This window comes from Pinus tabuliformis, chromosome X (assembly GCF_031772625.1).
Source record: "Pinus tabuliformis cultivar Carrire ecotype Pingquan chromosome X, CPIR1, whole genome shotgun sequence".
In the NCBI taxonomy this organism is placed as follows: domain Eukaryota; kingdom Viridiplantae; phylum Streptophyta; class Pinopsida; order Pinales; family Pinaceae; genus Pinus; species Pinus tabuliformis.
In genome coordinates, this window is record NC_142308.1 from 144,516,301 (window position 1) to 144,530,418 (window position 14,118).

The following is a 14,118-nucleotide window of genomic DNA, read 5'->3' on the forward strand; positions in this document are numbered from 1 at the left end:
GGAAGGATCGAACCCTGGTGGGGGTTCTTTCACCAGCCTGGCGCACCTCTCTTGGCATCAAAACGCTTTAGACGTTTATATCTTATTTTATTGGGTACTGTTATACCATTTCCCATCAAGGATTTTATTTTTCATTTGAACAGTCTGCTTCTGTGATTCACATGATAATCATATTAGAAGCTAACAATCTCGTTGAACAGTTGACAACAAACAATTTATGTCCTTCTGCCATACAATCCATTATCAGGTTTTGTGCCATAAATTCAGCATTGCACAAGGCCTGGTACTATCCTGTAGGGGGCACGTAAATAAAAACAAACAGAAGAATATCATATGTTCGTGCCATAAGCTTTTAGTTTTTTTTTTGTTAACAACGTGGTGAATCAGTAACTGCCAGACCTAATTTAAGGAAGACCCAGAATCAATTCTCGTCGCTGCCACTATATATACTAATTTCTTATGATTTTGGCAAGAGTCGAGATTCCAGCTAGTGGGGAGTCTACTCCTTGAGCCGCACACCATAGCAGGACAATATACTCAATGTGAATAGTCCAAATAGTTCATTTGTTTTAAACAATATTTGGAGTACCCAAAATGAAATATCCACTTAGCTGCTACAAGCCTTTCCAACATAAATTCTTTACATTCAAAATAACAAAGAACTTTGTAACAAGCGTATTAAGGTCCACAGGTTGCATCGATTACTCCTGATCAGGCATGGTACAGAAAGATAAAAAGATAAACAAGACCCTGGATACCGTTTTGGAGAAATCTTCAATTCTTTTACTAAAGCCACTTTATCAGAGTTCTAAAGATCGAGCATTAAGAAGTTTGCAGCAGAAAAAGAAAACAATTTGGAAAAAAATAACATTCAAAACATTCTCTTAGTGCACACTTTGCAACTGCTCACAGGTTTGAGGTGATCCTTTTCGTAGCATTGTTCACATGAACCACATGCCAAGAATTGTTCAGTACTCCTCTAAGATTCCAAATGGTTTCAACTTTCTCAGGTTGCACATTAGCAGCAGAATCAACCTGATAAAAAATCATCTACTTCAGTTCAGGTCAAAAACCAAAAAGCAAATACCAGTATTTGCAACTATCTTACCAAAATGAAACTTCAAAAATAAATCACAGTGAAAACAGAATAAGAAAGCAAAAATGACATTGTTTCAAGAACTTTCATCATCGACATCAATGTGAACAAATAATTGCGTTCTAAACTACACAAACTGCAAAATTGTATGCAGGGACACACCGCTTTAACAATAATATCAGTAGGTGGGCGAATCTCAGTTTCGAGCTCAAAAAGCACCCAAGCCCACTTGTCACAGTCTTCACTATCTGCTACATATGGAACACCTTCCTTCTGATATCTCCTAGCTTCCACCCATGTTTTGCCCCCATCCACAGAGACATCCACTCGTTCTATTCCACGTCCTCCTCCAGATAAGGCATAACCACGGATAATAACCTGTGCCAGTCAAACATGAAATGTTGTCAACCAATTGGAAATTTCCAGTGAAGCAAAATCTTACAATTGCCCATATTTAGGAAGATATGAACATCATAAAATCATTATAATTCCTACAATTTCTACAGATATGGCATTATTTATGATGAAACTTATTGTTCAAGTATGGTATTGGATTGAATGGCTAAAAAATGACATTATTCTCCTGTATTTACACTCTTCTTCCATTTATCAAAAAAACTTTAATGACCTGTCACTTTATATCTTAGAAAATATTTTTTTCTAGAATTTTAATCACTGAAAAGTCTCGACTGTTATCACAAAGAAACGTCGAGAGAATACCATGGTTTTAAGAAACGGTCGTTTCGAAACCGAAACGGCCGGGTTGATCCGAGCCGGCACCTCAAACATTGAAACGGCCTTTGGAACGGTCCGGTGGGCCGAGTCAGCCATGACTCGGCCGAGTCATTCAATGACTCGGCCGTTTCCATACTAACTCGGCCGAGTCACAAATAGTGGCCTGTAGCACTAGTAAAACATCAATTTAACCATTTTTTAGTGATTTTTTAAGGTGTTTGCTGATTGGTTTGGACTCCAATGTGTTCTATGAATTAGTTAAATGTTATTTAGGGTCCATTTCCCCCTCCCAAACCTATTTAACACACTGAAATGCTCTGTACTATTGATATGCTCTGTAAAAGTGACATTCTCCTTAATCTTCATTTTCATCCTTTTACTTAAATTTTTAACATTACCATGAAATGACTCAGGATGTTTGAGAGTGGTTTCGGCCTCATTGGATTTCATACGGAGAAAGTAGAATTTTAGATTTCATTCAAAATCCAGCAGACTTATCAATTTTTCAGGATTTCAGGATTGAAGGATTGCAATGTTTCCATTGACTTTTGTCATGTATTAGGGTATGGAACTTGTATTTAATCAAGAGCACCAATCCCTCTATGTACTTTGATGTTAGTGACATTGGTTGTCGAACTCCTCTGGGATTCGCTCCCAAACCAGGAGCTTCTTAAAATGTCGCTCCCGCTCCCGTTTTCGCTCTCGCTCCCCACTTTCGCTCCTACTCCCAAGTAATACTGAGCCAGTTGATGTTGGCAACTCTAGCAGTAGCCAATAGTACTGGTCACAGACTTTTGTTGTAGAGGCCATTTATAGCCTCCTTGGTTATGTGTTTTTGTTTTGATCTCTATATCATCATCGTGTATGTATTGGACAATGCACTGGGTGCCATTTTGATATAATGGATATATTCATGAGCCTACTTTGATCATATGTTGTCTTCTATCTATATTCTAATGCTGTGTGTTTGGAAACATGAATGAAAATCTTTAAAATTATATGTTTTTATAAAAAATAAATATTTAATGTATTTTTTACAATGACCGAGTCATTGAAATCGAGCCGGCCGAGTCGATACCGAGTTGGAGTCGGAGTCGGAGTCGACCCTCGGCCGAGTCGGAATCGGAGTCGGAGTTTTAAAACATTGGTGAATACATTGAATGTGTAGTTCAAAAACACACTGATGTTCACTGTACATAAATGGATGCCTGGAATGAGTGGTAACAGAATTAAGACAGCTAGTGATAACTGCTGCAGGACTCGTTTTTCTACATTTGCAACTCACGGAGCTTTAACCATAGAGCTATATATCGGCTAGCATGGATTACTATCACCCTCAACCAGGCAGTGTAATTATCAAGCCATGCATTCCCTGTACAGTGGACAGACCCACATTGTTAAAAAAGTCATGTGCGCCTCTCAAACTTCTTTATAGTACCATATATTCAGTTCATTGGTTAGGGTTTTGTTTTTATCACAATTTCTGCAAATAGGTAATTTAGCAAAACTTCACCCTTAACATATGACCATAAACGCACAATGCCATTTTTAGTGCTCCAGAGCCTTTCAATCTTCCTCCAAATTGGGGAATGTGGAATGGGGCTTGGCTCCTCCCAACCTAGCTAGAATTTTCTTTGTTCCCTATGTAGCAAGGCTAGTAAACTGGATGTGCCAGGTGTGCCTATGACATAAATCCCACTAAGGAGTAGCCTATGATCATATTGGAACAAGATATCCAAAAAGTACATATCATTTTCCCCCAACCAGGTGGACTATTTGATTTTCAACACCACTTATCCACATCCTAAATATGTTTCAAAATTAATCCATCACCTTACGGCTCTTTCATCTATGGCACATGGTATATGCAGACAAGAAATATGTTAATTTTAGGCAACAATGGTATGTTGCTAAAATTGGCAACTAGGGCAAACTCCATGTGGGTCATCTTATTAATGGAAGCTGATATTTTTCTTGGATCCCTCTCATCGAGAGGTGTAGGATTGATCTAAAGATCATCTGATTTCGATAAGTATTCATAGAGATATGAATTTATTTGTATTATGGGACAATTCGTCAAGGTTGGCCACCAACCAAATAAACCCCACTTGTGCTCAACGTTTTAGTATAAATAGAGGTGGCCTTCAAGTCATTTCAACACACTTGGGATCTCTTCCTCTCTACTTATTTTTGGGTTTTGGTAGGAGAAGATAACGCTGCCCTAATCCAGAGTGCAGAAGCCGGAACTATCGGGAACTGCTAGAACTTTCGGGAAAGCTGACGCAGAGGGCAGAAGCCGGAACTACCGGAAAGACCGGGAAAGCTGACGCAAAGGGCAGAAGCCGGAACTGCCGAGAAAGTTGACGTAGAGGGCAGAAGTCGGAATTGCTGGGAACTGTCGGAAAAAGCCGGAACTACCGGGAAAGCTGACGTAGAGGGTAGAAGCCAGAACTGCTGGAAAAAGCCGAAATTGCCGGAAAAAGTCGGAACTGCCGGAAATAGCCGGAATTGCCGAAACTGTCGAAACTACCGGAATTGCTGGAATAGGCGGGAAAGATGACGCAGAGGGTAGAAGCTGGAACTGCCGGAACACCCAGAGCATCTATCTCCGAAGGAGAGCAACATGCAAGGGACAACTAACTAACATTGGGACAGTTGTATGTTACTTAGCAACAAATACACCAAGCATGCAAGGGACAACTAGCATGCAACAACAAGCATGCTAAGGACAACAAACATGCTAGGGACAGTATGTTAAGCATGGTGCAACAAGCACATTGGGACAACAAAGGTACATGATGCAGTACAGTGATGGGTACAGTCATGATTAGTAAAGCATGGTGAGATGCAGCATAGTAATGATGGGTGCAACATGGTGAGGTGCAACACATGGACGAGATGCAACACAATGATAGGTGAGGGAGTCACCTTGGAGAATCAATTGAAGCAGCATGTCTTCAACTGATCTCATGTAGAGATGATCTATTCTCTTATCTAAAAAGTCAAATTGTTGACTTCTGATGTAAATGTACTATCTCTCTCTCTCCCTCTCTCTTTGGTGAACTATTGAAGAACATAGAAGAAGAATTGATCAAGGGTTTCCCCACATTGGGGTTTGTCCCTGGCTAGCGCCACATCTTGTGTCCTCTTGTCTTGGCTTGTCTTCTGCGATTTATGTTTATGTTCTATTTGCAGTTTACTTTAATGCTGATGTGATTGCTAATCTGGAAAAAATATTGAGCTAACTGTGAAAAGTGAAATAAATTGCTCTAAGCATAGAACATACCTAAGATTAACACGGTATCAGAGCTAAGGTGAAGACAATTCCCAAGTAAGAGTGAAAGAGAAATCACCGAAGATAGTTGGGAAAGGACCAAAGGATCAATGGATTCCACATCCCTCTTCAAATTCACTGAGGGTGAAGTCGAAGCAGAGAATATTATCAGAATGGCATAGCGGAAGTTTTTGATGGCCTACCTAAAGATCACTTCATTAGGAAGCCCGGATCTAAGGGTGGAAGGAAAGGCAGATGCCTTGGTTGCAATAAGTTCGGTCATTATGCGAAGGAGTGTCTGAATGGCAGAGACACATCTCCTGATGAAGATAACAATCATTCCAGGGACATCTTCAATGATCAAAGGAATGACAGGTAATGTAGGTCATCAAGGAAATGGCCGACTCTTCAAAGAAAGCAAGGAACCCCAGGTATGAAGAATCAAATGTTGTTTTTGATAAGATAAAGAAGCGTTATCTTGTATTGGTCCTCTCCTCAAATTCTTTGGGAATCTGGCTTATTGATTGTAGTGCTTCAAGGCACTTCATCAGATAGAAGGGTGCACTCTCTAATTTGGTAGAGATGGAAAAATCGTGGGATTATACTTGGAAATGATGCCACCTATCCCAGAAAGGGTGTAGGGAATGTTACTCCTAATTGAATGAGGGTAACTCGATTCATTTACAAAATCTCTTTTATGTACCTGATCGTAAGAAGAACCTGGTGTCCATTTCGGCAATGGAAGTCAAAGGTTACAGGGTGGCACTCATCGATGGAAAGGTGTGTGTTTGAAAATAGAATTTTCAAAGATGTTTTTGAGTTCAGGGTTGTATCAAGTTGCAGGAAGTCCACTGGGGACCATGTCCATTGACACATAGCACCGGAGGTCTGTGAGTCAGATGGTGACAGGGATGTCTGAATTCAAAAAGAGCATGAAAGTACATGTCTGAGATGTACCGAAGGAAAATCTTACAAGGGGACCATTCCCCTCATGTAGCAGGTCCATAGGTTTGGAACAACCCGAGGGGTTTGAGATTCATGATCAGGAATCTCACGTATGCAGGTGGAAGAAAGCCCTCTATGGCTTGAAGCGAAACTCCTCAGGTGTAGTATGAGAGGATTGATATCTGTCAGATGAAGCTGAGATTCACTATGAGTGAAGCCAATCCAAAACATTGTTTGAAGGTTGTGGATGATAGACCTCTCATACCAGCACCTTCTGAGGACGACCTATTTCAAACAGGTGCAGACCCTCTCACTTGCAGAAGTAAGAGGGAGTTGGATTCCGGATGTGGAATGATAAACTGCAAGCCCGTGACTACCTCGAGGATCTTAACTTTCAGAAGTTATATGGTGATGATGCCGGACCAGATTTGGGAAATGCCTCTGAGTTTCATAAACTCATTCGCGTTGATGTTCTTGGTGAACTTCCGTCCGGACATATGTTTTGCAGTTAGCATGGTGAGCTCATATTTGGTTGAGCCTCACTGGATTGGTGCCAAGAATCTTTTGAGATATCTTTGGGGCATAATCTCTCATGGATTGAGATACACTACCGAAAATACGAAACTGCATGATTATTCGAACGTTGACTGGGCAGGCAGTGTGGAGGATCATTAGAGCACTTCTCAGTGCTGGTTCTCTTTGAATACTGCGTCGATACCGAATACATAGCTACGAGTATGATCTCGTGTGAAGCTGCATGGTTGCAAAATCTCTTAAGTGAGCTGTTTGTACACATGATGAATACCACTGTGATTCTCTGTGACAACCAGAGGGGGGACTCAATTATTGAGGAATCCCGTATTCGATGATGGCTCTAGCAGATAGACATCAATTACTACCTTATCTGGGATATGGTAAGTCGATGAGCGAGGAGGCTCCATCGCATTGAGACAGATGTACAGGTCGCAGACATTTTGTGAAAGGTCAAATATGTGACTTTCTGGAACGACTTGGAGTCGTTGAGAGACCTTCTTATAAGGGTCCTGCATGTTGCATGCATTGAGCTCTGGGAGCTCTGGGGGGCTTGGGGTACTTACTGGAGCAACATACGACCACAGGGCGACTCACCCTCCCCTGTTGGTGCGCTATGTACAGGATGACAGATTCAACCTTCACCTGTGATACCCCGTGACAATTGTGGAACAGGATGATTAGTTCTCCTGTGGGCCGGGATGATTAGTTCTCCCGTAGCAACTATGGAACAGGATGATTAGTTCTCCTGTGGGTCGGGATTATTAGTTCTCCCGTGGCAACTGTGGAACAGGATGATTAGTTCTCCTGTGGGCTGGGATGATTAGTTCTCTCGTGGCAACTGTGGAATAGGATGATTAGTTCTCCTGTGGGCTAGGATGATTAGTTCTCCTGTGGCAACAATGGAACAGGATGATTAGTTCTCCTGTGCGCCGGGAGGATTAATTCTCCCGTGGCAACTATGGAACAGGATGATTAGTTCTCCTATGGGCCGGGTTGATTAATTCTCCCGTGGCAACTGTGAAACAAGATGATTAGTTCTCCTGTGGGTCGGGATGATTAGTTCTCCCGTGGTGACTGTAGGGCAGAATGATTCGTTCTCCTGTGGACAAGATGATTAGTTCTCCTATCGAGGCATCCTACCCATGCAGTCTGGGACTCATGGGAAGTACCTCTCATCTGATCAATGAGCAGGGAAATGGGGTTAGGAACCATAGTAATACTATCGATGGACACATCGATGTATCTACCGTACTCCCTATGCTAGGATGACCTCCATTGATCTGGGATCAGTATGAGTGGTTTGAGACACTCTCTTGTGATATTGATCTGGGATTAATAAAACTGACTTCGGGCCAGTAAGAGTGATGTGACACACTCTCTTCAGATGAAACTGACTTCGGGTCAGTAGAGAATGGTATGATACATTCTCGATCAATTCTTCTTCTTCATGGTTCAACAGAGCAGAGCAGTGCAGGGCATTGATGGCAGAGATAGTACAGTCGGACATATGGATCAACGGATGGAGTTCTCCCTAGTTGAGAGGGAGTGTTAAAATTGGCAACTAGGGCAAACTCCATCTGGGTCATCTTATTAATGGAAGATGATATTTTTCTTGGATCCCTCTCATCGAGAGGTGTAGGATTGATCTAAAGATCATCCGATTCCGATAAGGATTCATGGAGATATGAACTTATTTGTGTTATGGGACAATTCATCAAGGTCGGCCAACAACCAAATAAACCCCACTTGTGCTCAATGTTTTAGTATAAATAGAGGTGGCCTTCAAGTCATTTCAGCACACTTGGGATCTCTTCCACTCTACTTGTCTTTGGGTTTTAGTAGGAGGAGAGATACTAAGGGATAATGCTGCCCTAATCCAGAGGGCAAAAGCCAGAACTGTCGGGAATTGCCAAAACTGTCGGGAAAGCTGACGCAGAGCGCAGAAGCCGGAACTACCGGAACAGCCAGGAAAGCTGACGCAAAGGGCAGAAGCCGGAATTGCCGGGAAAGCTGACGTAGAGGGCAGAAGCCAGAACTGTCAGAACGCTGGAACTGTCGGGAATAGACGGAACTGTCGAAATTGCTGGGAACAACCGGAACTACCGGAACTGCCGGAACAGGCGGGAAAGCTGACGCAGAGGGCAGAAGCAGGAACAGCCGGCACTGCCGGAACAGCCAAAGCATCTGTCTCCGAAGGAGAGCAGCATGCAAGGGACAACTAACTAACATTGGGACAATTGTATGGTACTTAGAAGCAAATACACCAAGGATGTAATGTTACAACTAGCATGCAAGGGACAGCTAGCATGCAACAACAAGCATGCTGGGGACAATATGTTAAGCAAGGTGCAGCAAGCACATTAAGACAACAAAGGTACATGATGCAGTACAGTGATGGGTACAATCATGATTGGTAAAGCATGATGAGATGCAACATAGTAATGATGGGTGCAGCATGGTGAGGTGCAGCACATGGACGAGATGCAACACAATGATAGGTGGAGTCACCTTGGAGAATCAGTTGAAGCAGAATGTCTTCAACTGATCTCATGTAGAGATGATCTATTCTCTTATCTAGAAAGTCAAATTGTTGACTTTTGATGTAAATGTACTATCTCTCTCTCTCTCTCTCTGCTGAACTATTGAAGAACATAGAAGAAGAATTGATCAAGGGTTTCCCCACATTGGGGTTTGTCCCTGGCTAGCGCCACATCTTGTGTCCTCTTGTCTTGGCTTGTCTTTTGCAATTTATGTTTATGTTCTATCTGCAGTTTACTTTAATGCTGATGTGATTGCTAATCTGGAAAAGATATTGAGTTAACTGTGAAAATTGAGATAAATTGCTCTAAGCATAGGACATACCTAAAATTAACATATGTTCTATGCTTTAGAGCAATTTTACTTCAATTTCTTTATTAGCCCAGTATCAATATTCAGATTAGTAATCACATCAACATGATAGTAAAATGCAGATAGAACATAAACATAAACAGTAGAAAACAAGCCAAGACATGAGGACACAAGATGTGGCACTAGCCAGGGGCAAACCCCAATGTGGGGAAACCCTTGATCCAGGGTTGCGGGGGAGCGCCCCCCGCCTCTCACTCCCGCTACCAATTCACACTCCGAGTGGAAGCGGCTCCGAAGCGTGCTCCCGAAAACACTCCCGAGGAGGGAGCGGTAGCGTTCAACCTTTTTTGCAATTTTTTTTTTGTAGTATGTTCCAAATGCAATTTTTTCAAAGAAACAAATAAGTTTTGAGCAGGGCAGCTTAATGATCAAGCCTATGGCCCTAGTATTGATATGCGATTCATGGTAATGTTAAATTATTAAAGTAAAAGGATGAATCCTTTTACTTAAATTTTTAACATTACCATGAAATGACTCAGGATGTTTGAGAGTGGTTCCGACCTCATTGAATTTCATATGGAGAAAGTAGAATATTAGAGTTCATTCAAAATCCAGAAGACTTATTAGTTTTTCAAGATTTCAGGATTGGGGGATTGCAATGTTTCCATTGAATTTTGTCATGTATTAGGGTATGGAACTCGTATATAATCAAGAGCACCAATCCCTCTATGTACCTTGATGTTAGTGACATTGGTTGTCGAATTCCTCTATCATGACCCTCCTAAAAATGTACGCATCACTCAAACAAAATCTTATCTTGACATGCTATGCTTTTTCTATCTTATGTTAATGCTTAGAGGGTGATATTAATGAAAAAGATCCCTATATAGATACAGAGGTAATGACAAAGATACCTTTGGATATTAATGCTTGGAGGGTGATATTAATGACAAAGATCCTGATTTTCCAACAAGACTAAAAAATTAGACATTTCTCATGGTGGCAAGAGGCCCAAACATAAGCAATAGATAATAGATTTACTTGTCTTTTCTAGTTTCTAGTAGTTTTTATAGCTATTGACTCTTTCATATTTATTATGATATTTTTTTAAACAATATATGACAATTTAAGTTAGAAGTTGGCAATTATAACTCATTGGTAATGAATTATGAATATGATGCTTCATGAAAGTTGAAAGTTGTTTCATTTCATTTCATTTTATAACATTTCATTTCATGTTAGATATTATTTGTTGTAATGGTTACACTTAGCTTACAAGAACAACTTTGGTGATCAATGATGATAAATGTTATATATTGAATTTTGAAAGCTTGAAACTTAAGATTGATGAATCATGAGATTCAATATGTTGTATGTTACTAACTTGTGGACGTGGTTGATGAAGATTATAACTTCTAGATGATTGTTGTTATATGGTTCAATCTATGTCTTTTTATATCTAATTCATCATTCTACATGTTTTTGTTGACATATATGTATAGAAATATAATATATATATATATATATACATAATATATATATATATATATATATATATATAAACACTCCGAGATTCGCTCCCAAACCAGGAGCTTCTGAAAATGTCACTCCCGCTCCCCACTTTCGCTCCCGCTCCCAAGTAACACTGCCTTGATCAATTCTTTTAGTCTTCAATAGTTTAGCAGAGAGAGAGAGTACAATTTACAAATCTGATAATTTATAATAGTAGCAAAAGAGCCCTAACCAAAAAAGTCAACGCTCAAAACAGTTTTAGCCTAGTCAAAGTCTGGTCAAACAACCCACCTGTGGTCAGTGCTAGCTGTAGTCAACGCTGGTCAATAGTGAACGTTTAGCCTCTATTTTTGTGCCCAGAAATGTGGCCTGCCCAAACAAAGATAGCCCTCACAAAAACGCAGTCAAAGGATGTCAACGCATGCTAGTCAACACTCGGTCAACCTGTCCAGAAATTCGGCCTCCTGAAATTTCACTTTCTTGAAATTTCGCTCTACTGAAATTTCAGATGTGTGGAGAGAGAGAGGCCTAGAAATCCGTACCCAATCAATGAGAGAGAGAGAGAAGTGTGAAGATGAGTGTGTCCAAATGGGGTTAAGTCACCTTCTATTTATATGCTTATGAGCCTACATAAGTTTGTTGGCCGACCTTGAGAATTTGACCATAATCAAAATAAATTCATAACTTCATTTGTACATGTCAGAATCAGATGATTTTTAGATCAATCCTACACCTCTTGGAGAGAGGAATCTAAGAAAAATATCAGCTGTCATAAATAAGATGACCCATGTGGAGTTTGGCCCTAGTTGCCAATTTTAACATTCCCTCTCAACTAGGGAGAACTCCATCTGCTAATCCATTTGCTAATCTGTACTATCTCTGCCATCAATGCACTGCTCTGCTGAACTGTGAAGAAGAAGTGATCGAGAATGTATCATACCATCCTCTACTGACCCGAAGTCAGTCTCATATAAAAGAGAGTGTCTCATACCACTCTTACTGTGTTGAAGTCAGTTCCAATAAAGAGAGCGCAGAAGCTCTAGAAGGCTCCAGAAGCTGATGCACAGGCCAGAGAGGCTGACACAGGGCCTAGAGGCAGCGCTGGGAGAAGTTCGTGGGATAGATTGAGAGCTGGGGCGCTGGATAGGGTGATGCAGTCCCTATCAGAGTGATGCAGAGCAACAAAAGCTGCATTGTCGCTGTGGGATCATTCATCCGTGATTTAGCCGGAATATCTGTCTCCGACTGAAAGGTACTACTGCCGAGGGCATTCTCTGTTGGGTGAGCCATTTCTGGCACCTAGGTTGTATTATGAAACTGCATAATAATAAAACCCTCTGAATAGCTGCACCAATTTTCCTACATTGGGTTTTTCCGGGGACATTAGTCCAAAAACAACAGTGTCACTTGTGTGCTTGTTTACTTTCAGTTGATGATCTGTATGTGTTGATACTGTACTTGTATTTATTTTCAGTATTTACATGGTAAATAACTTGTTAAGTAATTGAACAAGTAGGAAGAAATAAATCAAATAGTATAAGAAGAATTTCTAACAGGTTAAACTTAGAAATTCCAACATGGTATTAGAGCGTGGTTGCAGATCACAAGATAACTGAAGGCATCAGTCGAGCAGAGCAGTAGCAACAAAAAACAACTGTCCCGAGTGAGAGAAGTTGTTCCTAGCAGAAAGCAGCAAGGAAGGGGTGACGTAGAGTGCATGCGTCATCAGTTCGAGCTAGGAGGAGGATCAACGCAGTGGCAGAGAAGAGCAGACCTGACCTATGCGGTGCTCGACCATCTTTCTTAGCTAGGAAGGATTGACGCTGTGGCCAGGAGATGCAGATTTTGCCGATGCCGGAATTGTGCAGAGCCTAGAGGCTCAATTCTTCAAGTTGCTGAGGTATAGGGGGCTGTGGATAATTTGCGGAGCGAAGCTGGTGGGGTACTATGGTCAGAATTGTACCTAACAGGGCAAGACCAAGGAGGAGGGATTTCCAGAAAGGAAATCGAGACTCAGAGGGAGTTGAATCGAGGACTTCTAAGAGGGAAGTAAAGAGACTCAGAGGAGTCGGAAGAAGAGCAACAAGATGGCAGTGAATGGGCTGAGAGATCAGGATAGACTGAGCGAAGCTTCCAACTTTGTAGTCTGGAAGGCCAGGATCTTGTCCATTCTAGACAGGTATCGCATCAAGCACTTCACCTTGAAAAGGATAGCGATCCTAGTTGACCCAGCTGAAAATGAGAAGTACGAGGAGGCAATGGCTAGGGCAAAGTGCATCATTCTTGATGAGGTCAAGGATCATGTGGTGCCGCATATTGCCGAGAAGGACACGACAATGAGATGTGGGAGGCCCAGAAGAAATTGTACCAACATACTTCCGTGCAGAGGAAGATGTTACTTGAAAATCAGTTGCGGTCATACCAAGTGCAGAAGGGAGAGCAGATAGATGTCTTCCTCGGTGGATTGAAGGAAATTCGTGATCAACTAACTTCCATAGGGGCCATGCCAGATCAGGAACTGATGGTGAGGACCGCATTGAACGTAATGTCAAAGGATTGGGAGGTATTTGTCCAGAGCACACTGGGTAGGTCGAGCCTTCCAGATTGGGAGGAACTGTGGGCGGCTCTTCATCAAGAAGAGATTAGATGGGTGACCAAGGCAGGGAGTAGCAGAAAAGGGGTCAGAATCAAGGAGGAAGAAGAAGATGCGGCTCTAGCATCTGCGGGAAAGCAGGAGAAGAGAAAGAAGAAGGACCTCTCCAAGGTCAAATGCTTCCATTGTGGGGAACTGGGTCACTATGCGAACCAGTGTCTGAGGAAGAAGAGTAAGGGAGAGGCTTTTGAGACCAAGGCAGCGCCATCAAGGGTAGAGAAAGAAGTGGAGACAGATGACAACTGTGCCATGAGTGCTCATGCGCCAGTTGAGAGGAAGTGGGGAGACATCGAGTTATAGTCAGATGAACTACAGACGATGAGGGGCAGGATCCTTGAGGTACCCAACCTCTTGGATTATACCTTGCTACAGGAGCCCCGAAGAGAAGTAGCAGGACTAGCAGATGTCGGTAGAGACAGATGCGGATGGAGTGATAGAGGGTGCTACAGTGCAGGAGTCCTGGGACAACGTGAGGCAACAATGTGAGATGCATGGAGTTGTTACAGCAACGCAGAGGTC

At 41.8% G+C, this 14,118-nt stretch overlaps 1 protein-coding gene across 1 annotated transcript in view; it reads right to left on the minus strand.

The window, feature by feature from the left end:
• Nucleotides 1-537: 537 nt before the first annotated feature.
• Nucleotides 538-14,118, minus strand: part of SOX (sulfite oxidase) — a 348,282-nt gene continuing 334,701 nt past the window's right edge. Inside the window, exons 11-12 of the mRNA XM_089446856.1 lie at nt 1,259-1,474; nt 538-1,035 (exon numbers count right to left, since the gene is read on the minus strand). Of these exons, the coding sequence (XP_089302982.1) occupies nt 907-1,035; nt 1,259-1,474 (345 nt within the window). The 3' untranslated portion in view covers nt 538-906. The remainder of the gene's footprint in view (nt 1,036-1,258; nt 1,475-14,118) is intronic.